This window comes from Leopardus geoffroyi, chromosome A3, assembly GCF_018350155.1.
Source record: "Leopardus geoffroyi isolate Oge1 chromosome A3, O.geoffroyi_Oge1_pat1.0, whole genome shotgun sequence".
NCBI classification, from domain to species: Eukaryota; Metazoa; Chordata; class Mammalia; order Carnivora; family Felidae; genus Leopardus; species Leopardus geoffroyi.
In genome coordinates this window covers 113,165,766-113,183,509 of record NC_059336.1, presented here as the reverse complement: position 1 = coordinate 113,183,509, position 17,744 = coordinate 113,165,766, and the positions used below count along the sequence as shown (strand labels likewise).

Sequence of the window (17,744 nt, the reverse complement as noted above, 5' to 3'; positions counted from 1 at the left end):
TTTTCCAGGGCTGCTTATCCTGTATGTCATTTGTTCAATTACCTTTGGGGTTATTACTCCACTGTCTGTAAACGTGGGATACTTTATTCTCTGGGTCACCATGGCCCATTTAAAATGTTGTAACTTTGGTCTAAGCACTGGGCTCATTTCCTTAGTACTCACTATCTGGGTTGATTTGTGATAGAATCAACTTTGACAGTGATGACAGGAGGTTGTGACAGAGTATGATGAGAAAGAATAATCAATTGGAGGAAATAAGGTAGAAAGAGAAATTCAAAGAGTTGAGAGGTAATGTTGAAAACAATGAGAAGGAAAATTAAAGTTAAAAGAAGACCAATGCAGAAAAAAGCAAAGGATGCCAAATATGAAGAGTGAACTGAGAAGAAACAGTAATGTATCTTGTTATTTATGACCTTTTTAAAGAAAATAGGTAATGAGGAGATTCGTGTGTGTACGTGGTAGGGCAGAGATACAGAAATCCCGACTGGGAAGATAGAGGACGTGGGAATGGTGGCTGAGGCTATAGTTGCCCAGAATGCAGTGTTCTGGATCAAGTCAAAGGGTGAGAGACAAACAATTTCTTTATTATATCACATCCAATAGTATCTGTCTTCTTCCTCACCATTTGAAGCGAAGCTGGGTAAAATGGGAGAAGGAAGGAATGCCCTTGTGTGGAAACTACCTAGCAAATGCCAGCCGTGCTTTAGCTCTGAGTTATGGAAACCACATGTGACTGGACTATAACAGCATTAACTCAGAATTGCCTGCTCCATAAAGAAGAAACTTGCCATATAAGTTGTTCCAGAAAAGTTAAATAATTTCAGAAACGTGGCATGAATGATGTCACCCACAGAACAAGGAACACTAAACTCTCAAAACAAACTCCAGAAAAGAAACATCAGCCTTCTCAAAGGAAATAATGGGAAATAGCCCAATAATTCTGTTTCTTTCTTCTGTGCTTTTTACCACATCTGTTGCATATTTTTTCCTCTTGATAAACGTCAGACCTTCTAGCAGATGACCTTGTCTCCTTCTTTTTAGAGTAAATAGAAGTGATTAGACAGAACCTTCCTTGACTTCCTGCTATCAAAAAGACAAATCTACATATATCTCTACCTATTTTGCCCTCTTTCCTGCTGTTACAATGAGAAAGCTGACCTGCTACATTATCCAAAGTAAATCCCTCCACCTATGCATGGCTCCATCACTTCTGTCTTCTCGGGATCCTTGTTATGTAGGTTAAATTCTTCTCCTGTTCCTTAAATTTTCCTTTCCAACTGATTAGCACTTAAATATGCTCAGGTGTCAGATCAGAAGTCTGTAATGGGTATCCAGAAGCTAACTCAGCATTTCCCTTTGGACATCTCAGACAGTTCTAACTCAACACATCTAAAAGTGAACTCATCTTTTGTCCACCATGAATTTCCTACTCCTTCCCCTTCCCCTCAATTTCTCAATCTCAAGGGAATGGCTCCATAACCCAACCAAATGTTTAGCTAGAAACCTAGGAATTATCCCTGATTCCTTCTTTCTGCTCATTCCCCAAAGCCATCGGATCAGCAAATCTAGTGTCTGTCTTCAAATTATATTCTGTAACAAACCACCCCCCTCCATCTCTGTTGCCACACACTGGTGTAGATAGCAATCATCTCTTGCTTGGATGGTTATAATTGACTACTGTTTTCCACATCATCAGTGTAGGTGTCTACTAATGTCTTTTCCACACTGCAGCTGGGGGGATCTTTAAAAAATCTAGGGGTGCCAGGGTGGCTCTATCAGCTCATATCAGGTGAATGTACAACTTCAGCTCAGATCATGATCTCACAGTTCGTGGGTTCCAGTCCCGTGTTGGGCTCTGTGCTGACAGTTCAGACCCTAGAACCTGCTTTGGATTCTCTCTGCCCATCTCCCGCTCGTGCTCTGTCTCTCTCTCCCTCTCATCTCTCTCTCAAAAATAAATAGATGTTAATTTTTTTTTTTAAATCTAGGTAGGATCACACCGCTCTCTTATTCATCTCTGAAACAATGGTTTCCCATTGCCTTTCAGATAAAGCCCATACGCCTTCATATAACTTACAATACTGTTCATGAGCTACCCCTATGGACTCTTTAGTCTCAGGTCTTGCCATATTCAATACTTCAGTCATTCTAAATGTCTTTCAGCTTTTCATAATTGCAATATTCCCATCCACTCTTTGCCTAGCTAAAACTCACTTCACTCCTATACTAAAGTAGTGCCCCTCCCCTTCAGGGGATATATTATTGTAATTATTTGTTTACTTCTTTGCTAGAGTATAAGAATTATGTCTTTCTCATTTACCCATTTATCCTCTTCTCTGCTTGCCCCCAATCTTGTCTACCAGCCACTCCAGTACCTTACTTAGAATCTGGTGTCTAATAAATCCCCAGTAAATATTTGTCAAATAAATTCATTATTTTTCAGAGCTTTATTAACCTTTTTCTTACTGAACTTAATATTCTTGATTCTCCATAGTCTTAGGGAATATAATCATAACACCTTTTCAATCTTGTGTCTGTGGTGAGAAAGGGAGATTCAGCTTGAATGTGGCCAGAACAACAAATGCTAGGATGAATTAGTTGTTAATCCTTAAGGTTTAAAGGCTTGTAATAATTACCACTCATTTTCACTAAGGTTTTAGGCATTTAGAGAAACCCCCTTATTTCCATATGAAGGTCCTATAAAAGCCAAGACATATTTGTGGTCATTTATATATAAAGACAATATCTGCCATTAGGAGGGAAGAGTCTTTAAGGGTTTTTGTTAGTTTTTTTATTGCAATAGAGATAATGCTATAGACAAGACTATGTTTGGAAGTTCTAACATGGCCAACATCATTTCAAAACTGTTTGTTGAATTTTTACTAGATATAATATTTCAACTTATAAATTCTGTAATCCTGGAGCCAGGAGCAACCTTTGCTGTCATTTTGGCATGCTTCCTAGACACCTTCTGGGAATTAAGCCCACAACATCTCTGACAGTCATTACTTTACTTTGGCTCAAGAACTTTCAGGAATGGGATTCCATTGCTGATGAGGCCACCTGCCCCACTCTTAGAAGCTCTAGTGTCACAATGTTTTTTCTCCTATTTCCTTTTTTCTTCTCTAACTTAACATCTCTCTTCCTGTCACTTCAATCATATTGGTCCTGTACTTCACCTAAGTCCTCAACTTAAAGACCTTTAAATATTGGAAGGGAAGAGATACTGTGGGTGAAGGGAAGCACGTTCCCTTGAGCACCCAGTATTTTACAGGACATATGGTGGGTGTATTTTATGTTACCTCTGTAACTCCTTCAACAATCCAGTAAAGTAGGCAGCAATTTTGGCATTTTACTCAGACGTAAGTAAAACTCCCCCACATTTGCTTATCTAGGACTGAAATCCAATTTTCAAAGACTCTAAAGGTTCTGAGTCAAGAGGCTGGGGTGCTAATTTATGTCCGTTAATGCTAGCTGCATGGAGCTGACTCCTTTTTACTATTTCTAAAATTGGGAGCATAGTTCTTTTTGTCCTAGGCAACCTCACAAGGATTTTTTGAAGACAGAGGCTTTCATGTTAATGAAAGACTTTTTGCTGCAGGCAGACATCATGGCCTTTGGAATCACACCCAACAGAACTCTATTGCCCTTTTGAAGTGAGAACTTTTCTCATAGAAGTAATTCAAGCCCTGGGGAAATTTTGGCTTTATTGTGTCCTTTTCAGACTTGTGAGAAAATGTGTATGCTGGGGAGCAATAATTCTCATTTCAGCCAGAGAATACCTATCAACACTAAAGCAAGTCCCAAACCATTGGGAGACTAAACAACCTGGACTAAAATAACATTGACACTCACATTGAGACAGTCAGGAATGATTTAGAGTCAGAGTTTGATGATCACCACAACAAACTGTTTTAGAGATTTACTAACATTCCAAGGTCAGTGTTTGGAAATTTGTAATGAGTACTCCAATGGTACAAGTGTATTTGGACTAAAATAATGTTTTACACTATGTGTATAAATTTTGGTTTTTGCCACATTTACAGCACTTTAATAGGCTGATTTTTTAAAATAGCTATTTGATTTAAAAAATACCATGTCACCAAATAACTATTTCGAATATTTTTCTTTATTTAATTGACTTTGAGATGGACAAAATTTCGAAAACCACCTATAACTCAAGGGTTTTGGAAATGTTTTAACACAACGTGGATTCTTTGGGGTTTCTATTATTTAACTCTGTCTGGGGATTTCTTTATGTTCTTTTATCAGGTTCTGCAAAGTACTTATTATTCAAGTTGGATAAACCAGTTCTGCAGACTGCATCCCCAGTGCATTTTCCAAGAATGACAACTGCCCTTAACATTCTTGCAGACCTGGATACCTATCTGTGTGAAACCAGTAGGTAAGTATTTATTTAAACCATTGTAGATTACATACGAAACTTGCCAAAATAAATATGCCTAGGAAAACTGAAAGAAACGTGCTATGATATTAACAAGAGTTATCTTTGGATGGTGAGATTGCGGGCAACTTTTTTTCCTTCCTGTCCTATTTTAAATGATGAATATATATTGCTTTTATAATAAAGAAGCTTTACTTTTGAAAAAGCAGTTGCAGACACAATAATAGCCACACAAAAAAAATGAGATCTCAGGTGCCTGTGCCGGTGACAGAATGCTAAGTGGGGACACAGACACATCTACCGATTGCAGAAACAAGATTGTAACTGGAGAGCCTGGCCTGCCTGGCTCTCATGTGCTGCCTTCCTTGCAGATCACAAATATAATCCCAAACATAGTGACAGGTCTTTGGTACCACATTATTTCTTTCTAACCCCTTATGGAAGGGTAACACCTTCCTCAAGAATATCAGCTGAATAGAGGTGCCTGGGTGGATCAATCCGTTAAGCATCTGACTTCAGCTCAGGTCATGACCTCGCGGTTTGTGAGTTCAAGCCTCACGTTGGGCTCTGTGCTGCCAGCTCAGAGGCCTGGAGCCTGTTTCTTATTCTGTGTCTCCCTCTCTCTCTCTCTGTTCCTCCACTGCTCACTCTCTGTCTCTCTCTCAAAAATAAATAAACACTTAAACAATTTAAAAAAAAGTAGACCAACTGAATAATTATAGATTTGACCTGAGAAACTAGTTTAGTTAGTGTAGGCCAATTGGTTCTAAGCAATATATTTACCATTCAGTAACAAGAGTTCACAAGATAAAAAGTGTCTATATATACATGAAGGGTAATCAAACTTGTCAATTGTCCAATCCTGACTTTTAATGGGATTGACAGAATTTACATTAAGGAAATAAGAGAAGTGTTGCCCCCAAAATGTCCTGGAAGAGGTACCAAGTTCTTATTATGAATATAGACAGATCCTATTAAGTCTAGAAAGCTGGAAGGAACCTCTATCCCAGGCTGTTTACTAAAAGCTGATTTAAAGTACTAAAACAAACTAAAAATATTATAGTACATATTCATATAAATATGTACATATTCAAAGATAAACTTTTTACAATTTTTATTTTATTCATTTCTTCATCCATCCATCTACTCATTCATTAATTCATAAAATGCTTTTTTTTAGTATCTTCTCTATGAGAGACAACATCTTAGGAGTTGGGGAGTATGCCAGAGAACAAACACAAAAATCCTGAGTTTATAGAGCTTATGTTTATAGTGCTAGAAAGATTTAAAAACAAATAAACAAGTAAAATATATAGTACATCAAATGGGGACGAGTGTTATGAAGAAAAATAAAGCCGGGAGGTGAGGTAGGGCATGCCAAGTGGGAGATGGGTGTGAGGAGAGAGGTCTTGTTGTTTTAAATAGGGTGGTCAGGAAAGGCCTCACCAATAAGGTAAGTTGGTTAAGAGACATAAAAGAATTGCTTCCAGACATCTTTAATATTTCCCTTTCACAAATCGTTTGAGCAGCAGAAGTGGGATAGCATTGATCCCGTGTTTCTGTTATTTTTACTGCACATGTGAAATAATCCTACTTTTTAGGCTCTAAATGTGGCACCGTCAGCACAAGAAGATGCTTTTACACAGAAATAATACACGGTAAAAAATTTCCTTCGGAGTTATATGCCTACTGCACAGACCCACTCATATGTCACTCTTTGGTGGTCCCGTTGAAATAACACAACCATATACATGGAAGTTAGCTTTTTTTCCCTATTCATTCATGTGTCTGCTTTCTGAAGTTGACTTTGAGCCTACTGAAGGCAGGGATGGGACAATGATTTGTTCGTCTCGGCAGCCTCAATGCTTAGCCCAGTGCCTGGCGTCTGTCAGGTGCTTGATGATTGCCTGTTAAATAAATAAATTTCGAAAGTAGAAAAGACACTGACTTCAAACAGTTTAAGAGATTAATTCCCAGTGGGCACATTAACCTATTAAACTGCCCGAAGTGGATAACTGTCTTACATCACGATGAGCTCTCACCTTCTCTAAGCCCTATATGGAGCTCGCATCAAGGACTCTGAAATAAAATGATGGTGCCTCCAACAGCAATGCTTTCAGTATAAGGAACTCTCAGAGGTGGTTTCCAATCCCATTTCCCCTATGACAGTGATGTAAAATGAGAAAGCTGTCATCCCCACATTTTTTCTACCTATGTGACAGATCATTTGGCTATGTCAACTTTCTGATATGGTGTGGAGGAGTGATATTCCTCATACTGGATTAGGGGGCAAAATCATGACAATGTATGATATCCATACTTGGGAGAGCAATGAAAGGGGAAAAAGGAAACTAAAAGCTTCATTTTACAATCGAGTCCTGATTCTAGGCCTTAATAATTGTGTAGTTTTAGACCAGTTGCTGAATCTCTGCAAATCCCATGACCTCATCTGTAAATTGGGAATAATAATTACTATTTTTATGAAGCATTGTTATGAAATATTATTTTGTTGGTCATAACAGTATTATTATGAAGGTCAAGTTGGATAATATCTAGAAAGTGGTATGGTGATTGATCTATAATGTGGATGTTCAACAGATTATTGTTAATACTTTTATGACTATCCCCACTAGTACTAATGTCACTATTAGAGAAATCATGCAAATAAGGCTTTTTAAATCAATTGTTGAATGTTTATATGATCATTGAGGATAATTCTCACAAATATATTTGCACTTTACAATTTACCTCCTTTGGGGTACCTGGGTAGCTCAGTCACTTAAGCCTCTGTCTCTTGATTTTTGGCTCAGGTCCTGATCTCACAGTTTATGAGAGCGAGCCCCACATCAGGGTCTGCTGACAGCTCAGGTCTTGCTTGTGATTCTGTCTCTCCCTCTTTCTGTGCCCCTCCCCTACTCATGTGCATGCTCTCTCTCTCTCTTTCTCTCTCTCTCTCTCAAAATAAAATAAACATTTTAAAAAACTTACCTCCTTCTATATACTTATAATAATATTAAACCAAGTAACATTTATAATATTCTTGAATGTCTCTCTTATCTCTTAAGAATATGAAGAAAGTTGGGGCACCTGGGCGGCTCCGTCAGTTAAGTATCTGACTCTTGATTTTGGCTCAGGTCATCATTTCACGGTTTATGAGTTCAAGCCCTGCATCAGGCTCTATGCTGATGGCACAGAACCTCCTTGGGATTCTCTCTTCCCCCCTCTCTCTCTGCCCCTCCCCTGATCATGTGCACGGTCTCTCTCTCAAAATAAATAAAAACTTAAAAAAAAGAATATGAAGAAAGTTAAGATATTGTATCAAGACAATGTCAGCTGCAAAATGGGCTGGTATTTAACAGAACATTTCTGTGGTCCTGGGGCACCTGCAGGCGAAGGAACAGGTCAGCAGACATTTTGCCATCATGGTGGTTGACATATTATCTCTGTCACTTTGATACTTTTCTGGTCGAAAGATGCAGTCAATGGAAGTCATTATCTTTTTCGGTAGGAAAGTAATGCTATAATGAGGTCTGAACTCTAGTCTAATAACTTTCTTTTCTTGTTTCTTTAGAGTCTTGGAGTATAACTAAGGACAGACACCAGTACTAGCACAAACGTTACCAAGTTGCATGATTATGGAGATGGTCTACCTATTGCTGAAAATGTATCTAGTTTTTTGACAACGGCTTAATAACCATGGGGTCAAGTGGACTTGGAAAAGCAGCAACACTAGACGAACTGCTGAGCACTTGCATTGAGATGTTTGGTATGAGGGTTTTCTCCCTTTTACGTATCTTGATGCTCTGACATCCCCCTTTTCACGTGCAAGTGTTGCCATGAAACAGAATTCAATCTCCACCTCTGGATTTGAGTCCTTTTTGATTGACCCCAATCTGTCTCCCCCAGGATCACTGCCCTCTCTGCATCTTCTTCACTTTACTTCCCACAGCTAATATGCCAGCCACATGGTCCACTTAATGTTTCTGGGACATCCTTGCATCTTTCTATGCCTACACCTTTATTACACTCCTTCACTAAAATTTGCTTCAGGGACCATCTCAGTTGCCATTTCAGGTGTTCATATTACCATTCCTAATCCCCGCTGTCAGCAGTGTGGATTGCTTCCTCCCACAGCCCTTTGGGACTTTCTTATGGTACTTGGTATATGGGGCTATGGTTATTCCTCAGTCTTTTGTCTCAGACAAGCATGGGTAGCACAATCTGCTGCATTCTATATTTGTTTATATGACTTGTACCTTCTACTAAGCTACATGCTTTTTATGTTGTTTATGTATCCACTTCAGCATTTCAGGATATTCTTTGCACAAATGGAATCACAAAGGGGTTGTTTTTTAATTGTTTTTTTTTTTTAATTTATTATTATAGGAAGTGTTAGACCAGAGTCGGGTGGCCAGATAAAATATGGGATGATCAGTTAAATTTGAATTTCATATAAGGTACATTTTTAGTGTAAGTACATCCTAAATAATGCATTGGATATACTTATGCTAAAAAATCTATTTTTGGTTTACCTTAATTGAGATTAACTAAGTGCTCTGTATTTCTATTGGCTAAATCTGGCAATCTAACACCAGAGGGAGGGTGAGACCTACCTATTCACTCAACTTGCAAGGAAGACCCAAACAATAATTGGGTCTATGAGACGTTTTGACACTAATGTTTCTCTACTGATATTAGAAAAAGAGTAATACTGTTGTCTCCTCACCCCTCACTTAATTTTATTTTTTTAACAGATGACAATGGAGAGCTGAACAATAGTTATTTGCCAAGAATAGTTCTACTGATGCACCGATGGTATTTATCTTCCACTGAATTGGCAGAAAAACTTCTCTGCATATATCCTTTCAACTACTGCATAATTTTTACAATCATAAATCAAGTTCTGTATTTAGTAGAGTGTCTAACAAAAGCTGGTAAATTAAGATGAATAAACAGTCTTCAGTCAGTTATCCAGCTGTTTTGTGGATATATATATAGATGTCTACACAAGGCATCTGCGTGATGGACCAAAGAATTGACTATCCATCTGGGTGTTTTGGCTGTACTTGAAAATAATCACTAGATATACAATGAAATGGAAGCTTAGGCTGAATGTTTCTAATTTGTCTTATACATTTCTGCTGTTAGTATAATGAAAGAATAGTCAACACTTATTTAAGACCTAATTTATTCCTTTTAGGATGGGAAAATGATGGACACAGAGGATATGGTTTAGACATATGGAAATGCCAACCAAAATAAGGCACAAATCAGGCACACATGCCACCTAAATTTTCACATTTTCCCTTGTTGACAAGACACAAAGAACATTCTAACAGGTTTATTGCAATCGGTTGGTTGATATTAATTTCAGATTTCCTTCTGATACAAAAGCAAGCAAAGAAACAAACAAAAAGACCCAGAAACCCCATTCTAGTAAGAGCTTTTAGCAATCTACCACTTTTGTACACAGTGCAGTCCCAAAAGGTGATTGAAAGCCAAATGACACAAAATGACAAAATAGCCTCACATGTATAAGGAGGTTTTATTCCTGGAGATCTAATGTTTATTATCAGCCTGCTTCCAGCCCCAGGGGCCTCCACATGACTGGGAAGCCTTACGGGGTAGGAGCCTGATAGGCAGAGGGTCTGTCAAGTATTAGGGCCATGTGGGCTTCCATTGGCTCATTGCAAGCTTCCTCCACTTTCTACTTTTCCTCTCCATCCTTCCTACAGCCTCAGGATAGAAGGGAACATTGGAGAGGGTAAGGAGACATTTACCCTGAGCAGAGGTTCTTGAAAGCGAGCAATATCCCGGTCCTCAGTGTAGTCTGAGAGTCTCCAGGACTCAATATGGGGGTGTAATAGTGCATAGGTTACAATTATTCAGTGCTGATATCATCAGAGCTTGTTGTCTCCCCATTTGAACATCCATATAACTCACATGTCCCTGGTATGGACTTCTTATTAGGAATTCATCTAAATTGGTCAAACAGCTGCAGGTGTGGGCAAAGGAAACAAGGTACAAGGATTTTTTCTTTAACTAGTGTACGTATCGAGATGCCAGTGGAGAAAACTGTGATGAATTTCGGTTAAAGATCTGCTACTTCATGAGGTAAATATACTTATACATGTAATTTGTCTTCTACTTTATTGTTCTGGAATTGTTGATAATTTCTTTTTCCCCAAGCGGCAGACCTAGTTTGGCAATAGAATGGACTCCAATCCCTCTTTTACTGATTTTGATTAAATTGGCTCTCTTCTGTTCCTGGGAGTTGAATTTATCTTTCTTTTAGAGGTCAAGCCATAGCAAATGTGATTAGGGAATGAAACTAGCTGTTGGAAAGAGTAAATTCATTTCTTTTCTATTTCCCCACCATATACTTTCCCATGTAGTTGCCATGAACTGGGAGAAGAGTTTCCTGCACTTAGATGAGAGTAGAGACACTCAGGACTTAGGGTCAGAAAGAGAGACTCAGAGAGGGAGTGGTAGACTTGGGTCCTTGATTGAAGGAGGGAAAAGTGAGAGCTGGTATCATGCAGAAGGGAATAGGAGATTGCTAATTTGGGGTATGGTCCTGGGTTTATGGTGAAATGTAATCTGTAAAATGATACAATAATTTCCATAAAGGTCTAGCTTGAAATCTTCTCATCGTCAAAAATATTTGATGCCTTTCAGGTACTGGATTCTCAAGTTTCCTGCAGAGTTTAATTTGGATCTTGGTTTGATCCGTATGACTGAAGAATTCCGAGAAGTAGCTAGCCAACTAGGGTATGAAAAACACATCAGCCTCATCGACATATCCAGCATGTAAGAGTGGCACAAGCTTCTTTCAAACATGATGAGTCATGATGAGGGGATGGAATAGTGATGGTCCCGCTTGACCTCAGTCCATACTATTTCAGAATCAAGGTGTGCTCTTGTGAAGAAAGTCTTGCTGCAAAATAAGCATAGCCCCACCGGACATAGTTCATCTTTCCAAGCCTCAATTTCTTTATGTATAAAATGGGGATAGTACCTTGGTCATGGGGCTGCTATGAGCATCCAATAAATGCATAGTAAGATAGCATTTGGCATGCAATAGATGCTGAGTACTTAGTTACTAAGTCTAGTTCCTGTCTCCTAAGTCCTTGCCACTCATAGTGTGGCCTGTAGATCAGTAGCACTGGCATCACATGGGAGCTCAGTAGAAATTCAGAATCTCAGGCCCCACCCTAAACCTGCTGAATTGGAAACTGCATTTTAATAAGAGAGCACTAGCTGATTCATGTGCACATTCAAGTTTGAGAAGCCCTGTGCTATGTGCTTCTGAGATCAGCCTGAGGCTTTACAAATGTTGACCATTGTTTTGCCATGAACTGGTTAGCTCATTTACTAGGAACTCAGTGCTAATTAGATTCGCATTTTATATCTACTAGTTAACTTTGTACAGAGAAAACTATGCAATGGCCCTAAGTATGGTTATCCGTCTTGCAAATATATGTTTTTGTGTCCTGGGCATTCATACTCTGGTCCATTTTCCTAGAATACTTCAAGAGTCTTGATCAACAGTGCATGATCCAGGAATCATTAGGGATGTTGTTAAAAATACAGATTATTCAGGTTCATTCCTAGTAAATCAGAATCTCTGGCAGTGAGGTCAGTCCTCTGTCTTTATAACGAATTTTTCAGATAATCCATATGTTGCTGAAGTGTAAGAACCCAACTTCAGGTGGTTTTCATGTGCCTTCAATCACCATCGTATATATTGATAATCTGCCAAATTTATACACCTAACCCTGACCTCTCACCTGTGATCCAAACCTTACTGGTCACAAGAAAGAGCAAGTAAGAAATTCTGGATGGATCGGTGCAAACCCACCCTGTCTGGAAAAACAACTCAAAGTTTATGTTCTATTGGCAGTGGGTCAGTGGTTTTCTCTTCAAATATGAAGGACAGGGCGTGTATTTTGCGCAAGCTCCTGGAAGCAGGCCAAGAGTTACAGAGTCAGTAGGTTAATAACTTCCATTGAGTGAAATGGCCTTTCAGCACATTGACCAGACTCACTGTTTCTTTTATAGTCCTTCCTATGACTGGATGAGAAGAGTCACACAGAGGAAAAAAGTATCCAAGAAGGGAAAAGCCTGTCTGCTGTTTGACCATCTGGAGCCCATTGAATTGGCTGAGCACCTCACTTTTCTGGAGCATAAATCTTTTAGAAGGATCTCAGTAAGAAACTGACATTTATTCTTCCAAGGATAACAACCACCATGCCAACTTTCCCAAGAGCTGCGTTTTCATATTGGCAGCCTCTGTCATTGTGCTCCACTGGAAAAGTGCCCTTAATTCACAGGAACAATCCCTTTTAACCAAAGATAAATATTATCCTGCCTTTATTTTATGGCTTAGGAGCTATATATCTGTCGCTATTTTCAATGTCTCCTTTCATACGATTAAAGCATGATTTTCTAAATACTCAGTGGAGATTTAACCATTCAAGGTTTATTTAGCTCCATTGACTTCTCCCAAGTGAACATGTTTTGCTAGGCCCTCCATTTGAGGGAAGACATATTTATTTAGGTTGGGATTTGTATAAATGCCTAATTACGGGCATAGGTTGAGAATAAGAATTGTAGGCTTTGATGAGACTCTCACATCAGATTGTTTATTTCCAGATATAGAGAGCCAGAATTAAACTTTTCTTTCCTACTCCATCTTAATAGTGTTCCTTCTCCACCTCCTTTCTCTTCCTCTTGACTGTGGTCTCTTCCTAGCCACCTACTCTCTATTTACTTGTTATGAGACTATTTCCACAATGGCTCACGATCAGGCTTTGTCTCACCAAGCTCTGGGGCAATCACTCCTCTTTCTTTTCCAAGGTGCCAGGAAATTAATTACATTATTACTTGCAAAGAAGAACATGAGGTTAGAAGTATGAATTTCTGAAAGACTGATTCTTTTCACAAAATAATCCTATTTGGAGAGGACCTTAATGATCCCTTCCTGGCAGGCCATGAGAGGGAACCCCCTGCATTGTTTACATGACAGAAGGCTCACATGTATTTGGTGGCATCCATACTGACTCCCCCAAAAGGTGTCTGTTTTGCTAAGGAGCTGCCTTACTTCAATTATTGTTTTCTTCTTCTTTTTTCTTAAAAAACTGTACAAAATTATTCTGACTTGAAATCATTATATTCGTATTCATTTCCTTTTCTTTAATGTATGCCATTGTATCTCAGACTTGCCTGGCTGTTGGAATCACAAGTAGTGGGTGAAAAATGAAGACTCTTGGGTTCTTCCTTTGGAGATATTGATCCTTTAGGTCTGAAGTGTCCCCAGAAACCAATATGTTATAATGCAAATGCCTCAGGTGGATCTTATGATCCAGCAAATTTGAGATTCACTGGAATGTGACTTAGACTCTTGTCCCTCCCTGCCCTGTCCAACACTGTGATGTGTAAGCATGTATCTGTGTATGGCGGAGTGAAACACAGCAAAATAATATGTTAAGGGTACGTGTATATTCAAATGTGTAAGATACCATCATAAATGTGAAATGAAAGAAATCATTATGTTGTTATGAAACAGCGTCTCACATCTTCCACACAATGTTCTAATTTCTGATTTTACAAAGACTCCATTATAATTCAGAGTCTCTGAATCTTCTTTTACTAGTTCACTGATTACCAAAGCTATGTCATCCATGGCTGCCTGGAGAATAACCCAACCTTGGAGAGATCTATTGCTTTATTTAATGGAATCTCTAAGTGGGTCCAATTGATGGTTCTTAGCAAACCAACCCCCCAGCAAAGGGCAGAAGTCATTACAAAGTTTATCAATGTTGCCAAGGTATGTATGTATGGGCATTAGCCTGGGGTTCTTAAAGGATTCTAGATGTTTGTTCCCTCTAGAGAAAAGTCATCAAAGAAATTTGGGGTTCACACCATAAAGGACAATTAAAGTATTCATAATATCTGGTGGTGAACATCATACTTCTCTCATGCACGAAGACTGCCTTTAATTGGCAATACTTGGAAGCATTCGTTGTAACGTTTTCTGTAAAATGATGGATATATTTTTCTGGTGGATTGCATTTGTGCTTCATGTTAAATTGATATTATTTGTCCTAGATCCTTGTTATTAAAATAGTGCATTCACCTGTACTTCAGAGAGGCTGGAATAGTTGAAAAATTCTTACAAAGTATTGATGGTAATTTTTTTTATTGCAGAAGCTCCTTCAGCTCAAAAATTTTAACACTCTGATGGCAGTGGTGGGAGGCCTTAGTCATAGTTCTATCTCACGCCTCAAGGAGACCCATTCTCATCTTTCTTCAGAAGTTACAAAGGTATGGTGGATTAAATTCCAATCCTGAGTACAAAAGTCATTTGTAAATTGTTTAGGGATAGGATGCTCCTATCAGAAGGGGAAAGTTCTCTTCCTAGACAGTGGTTGGTTACACATGGGGAATTAAATAGGAAGGGAATAGGCACACCACTGGCAAAAACAGGTTGGAAGTGGTGGCAAGTGTCCCAATAAGGAGGCCTTTAAGAATACCAAGTGTCCCAACAAGAATACCATTAACATATTGCAGTTGTGAGTACTCCACAAATATGCACTTGGTGCTAACTATGTGATATACACTGTGACACACACAGGGCGTACAAGGCAAATAAGACAAATCATTCCTACCCTACCCTCCTCAAATCAAGTCAATGAACACCTGCTCTATTCATAGCACTGTGTTAAACACAGTGGACAGATACAAAGGAAGAGAGAGATGTTGACCTTGTCTAGAAATCCCTCAGATTTATAGCTGAGTTCTCAGGAAAAAAAAAAAAAAAAAAAAAAAAATATATATATATATATATATATATATATATATATATATATATTTAAAAAAAACAATGATCTTTGTCTTTTTAAACTGAGCTTTTTCTGCCATATTTGTTTCCAGACCACAATAATAATATTTTTCCTTTGTCAGTGAAAAAGAACATTTCATCTTTAGGAAAAGATTTCTTTGTAAGCATGTAGTGTGCTGTATCAGTAAGGACACTTTCAGCTCTAAGTTTTAAAAAATCTTGAAATTGCTTAGACAGTAAGGCAATGGGTCATCTCACATACCTGGAAGTATAAAAAGCAGGGCCAACTCCAGGCATAATCTGATTAGAGCTCTGGCTCAGTAGTTCTGCCTACCTTTCAGTATCAGTTGTTTGTTTCCTTAGACTGGCCTTTCTCCTGATTGGGCTGTCTGCAAGTCGGAGACAGGGAAAACTTCCGCCTTCAGCCCTGCCCCCATGGAATGAAAGACGTTGTTTTTAGGCAGATTGGACCATCTCAGGTCACATTTTCACCCCTGGACCAATAACAATTGCTAGAAGAATATAATGTACCGATTGGCTTACCTCTGTGTTCTTGAACCAATCACAAACAAGAGGGATGGAATTATAATGACGGTAAATCAGAACCCAAACTTGGGCCTAGGAATGGAGACAGCTCCGTCTGAGTCACAGGGCTGCTTTCAGAAAGTTGTAGGCTGATCAAAATTGAGGAAGGTCTGGTTGCTCTTAGGCAACCAGCGGTAAACAGGAGGTTGTAAGCCAAGAAGCACTGCTCTCTGACCTAAAACATATCACTTGTTCTAAGCATACTGGGGTTCATTATGTAAGTGTCTTATTTTCCTTGAGCTTCGTACTGAATTTCAAGTAAAGAGCAAAACACATTTTACACATTGTGATGAGTAAGAATTCAGTGGAGGCTCTTAGAGGCTTGGAACCACCAGTGGATCTTCAAAAATTATTTGAAATCTTCTTTCTTACAAAAAAGGAAACTGAGGCCCCTCAAAATGAAGTTACTTGCCAAAGGTCACCTGTCTAGTTAGTGGCAGAGTCCCAAACCACAGCTATCTCATACCTCGGTGTGGCTTTTCCTACCCCATCCCATTCCAGGTTAACCTTTAAGTAATATCTTGAATGCAACTTTCTTAGAACAACAACTGTACTATACTACATACTGTATTTTAATACAATGCATGCTTATGTTTGTGGACTGTAGTATTTCCATGAATTGCCAAACACTTCTAGATGATTGATGCTTTTTAACACCCTACCAGCCCTAGTAGGTAGGCAGAGGTGCGGGCAGTTTCTGTTTTGCCGTAGAATAGAACACACTGTCTAGCTCATATAGCCAGGCCCAGGACATTTTTCTAATTTTCTTTTTCTAGGTTAATAATTTCCCTGCATCAGTGTTCGTGCAATTGATACTTCTCTCAGTGGCTGAGGAATTTCCTAGCCACACATGGCAGGGCCTGGGGGTGGGTAGGAGGGAAGACTGAAAACCCTACTTTTCCATCTGTTCCAGAACTGGAACGAAATGACAGAGCTGGTCTCCTCCAACGGCAATTACTGCAATTACCGCAAGGCCTTTGCCGACTGTGAGGGCTTCAAGATTCCCATCCTTGGCGTCCACTTGAAAGACTTGATAGCAGTCCATGTCATTTTCCCAGACTGGATGGAGGACAACAAAGTTAACATTGTAAAAATGCACCAGCTCTCCGTTACCCTCAGCGAACTGGTGTCTCTGCAGAATGCCTCCCACCACTTAGAACCCAACATGGATTTGATCAACCTGCTCACGGTGAGTTGAGGGGACGGGAGTTTGTGCTGAGAGCTCTTCTCACTTCCCAGGGCATGCGGGAAAGTCCTTGAAGATCATTCACCAGGTTGCATGCAGGGCTGGTAGATGGGGCAGGATCTGAAAGGGAGGGGAGCCCAGCCCCATATCCGGCATGAGCTGAGACTATAATCACGGGGCAGAGAAATTTTCCTTTGTCCTGAGGAGCCTAGGTACCACCCCTATAGCTCTGCTCCTAGAGCTCTTGGAGAGGCCCTCCACCCTCAGCCCCTCACTCTTCTTCGTCACACCAGTCTAGCTCATCACCACCTTCTACGTGGCCTCACCTCATCCATTTCCCTTTGCCCTCCCGCACAGCATAGCTGAAGCCTGGGATAATACCTGGTCCTCCTCCATGATCTCCCTGTCCGCACTGCCACCCTCCCCTTGCCAGCCTGGCCTTTGAGGCCCTTCTAGACTTGTTGTCTATGTATCTTGGGTTGTCATCACCTGATGCCACATCACACTTGCCTTTGAGGAACACTGGGCTTTCCACCATGAACTGCTGCCTTCTGCTTCCTGGCCTTTGCACTTTCTTGGAAAATCCCTTCCCTATCCACCCCTGTGACTAGCTCAAATTCAAAACCTTCTGTCTTTCTGGAGCATTCTCTGTTCCTCTCCAGAGCAGTAAGTGTCTGCTTCATGTGTGGCTCTTGACCTTTATACTTTCTTAACCGTAGGGAAGT

General features: G+C 39.6%; 1 protein-coding gene across 6 annotated transcripts in view; it reads left to right on the top strand.

Annotated features, from left to right (window-relative positions):
- RASGRP3 (RAS guanyl releasing protein 3) overlaps positions 1 to 17,744 on the top strand; it is a 106,128-nt gene that overhangs the window by 57,738 nt on the left and 30,646 nt on the right. For 5 of the 6 annotated variants that reach the window (XM_045447173.1, XM_045447174.1, XM_045447172.1 and 2 more), the window contains 9 exons: positions 4,273 to 4,405; positions 7,977 to 8,171; positions 9,160 to 9,262; positions 10,457 to 10,519; positions 11,084 to 11,215; positions 12,467 to 12,614; positions 14,061 to 14,234; positions 14,615 to 14,731; positions 16,747 to 17,022. In XM_045447173.1, the coding sequence (XP_045303129.1) occupies positions 8,102 to 8,171; positions 9,160 to 9,262; positions 10,457 to 10,519; positions 11,084 to 11,215; positions 12,467 to 12,614; positions 14,061 to 14,234; positions 14,615 to 14,731; positions 16,747 to 17,022 (1,083 nt within the window). In that variant the 5' untranslated portion in view covers positions 4,273 to 4,405; positions 7,977 to 8,101. The remainder of the gene's footprint in view (positions 1 to 4,272; positions 4,406 to 7,976; positions 8,172 to 9,159; positions 9,263 to 10,456; positions 10,520 to 11,083; positions 11,216 to 12,466; positions 12,615 to 14,060; positions 14,235 to 14,614; positions 14,732 to 16,746; positions 17,023 to 17,744) is intronic. The other variant, XM_045447176.1, reaches the window with a different exon arrangement.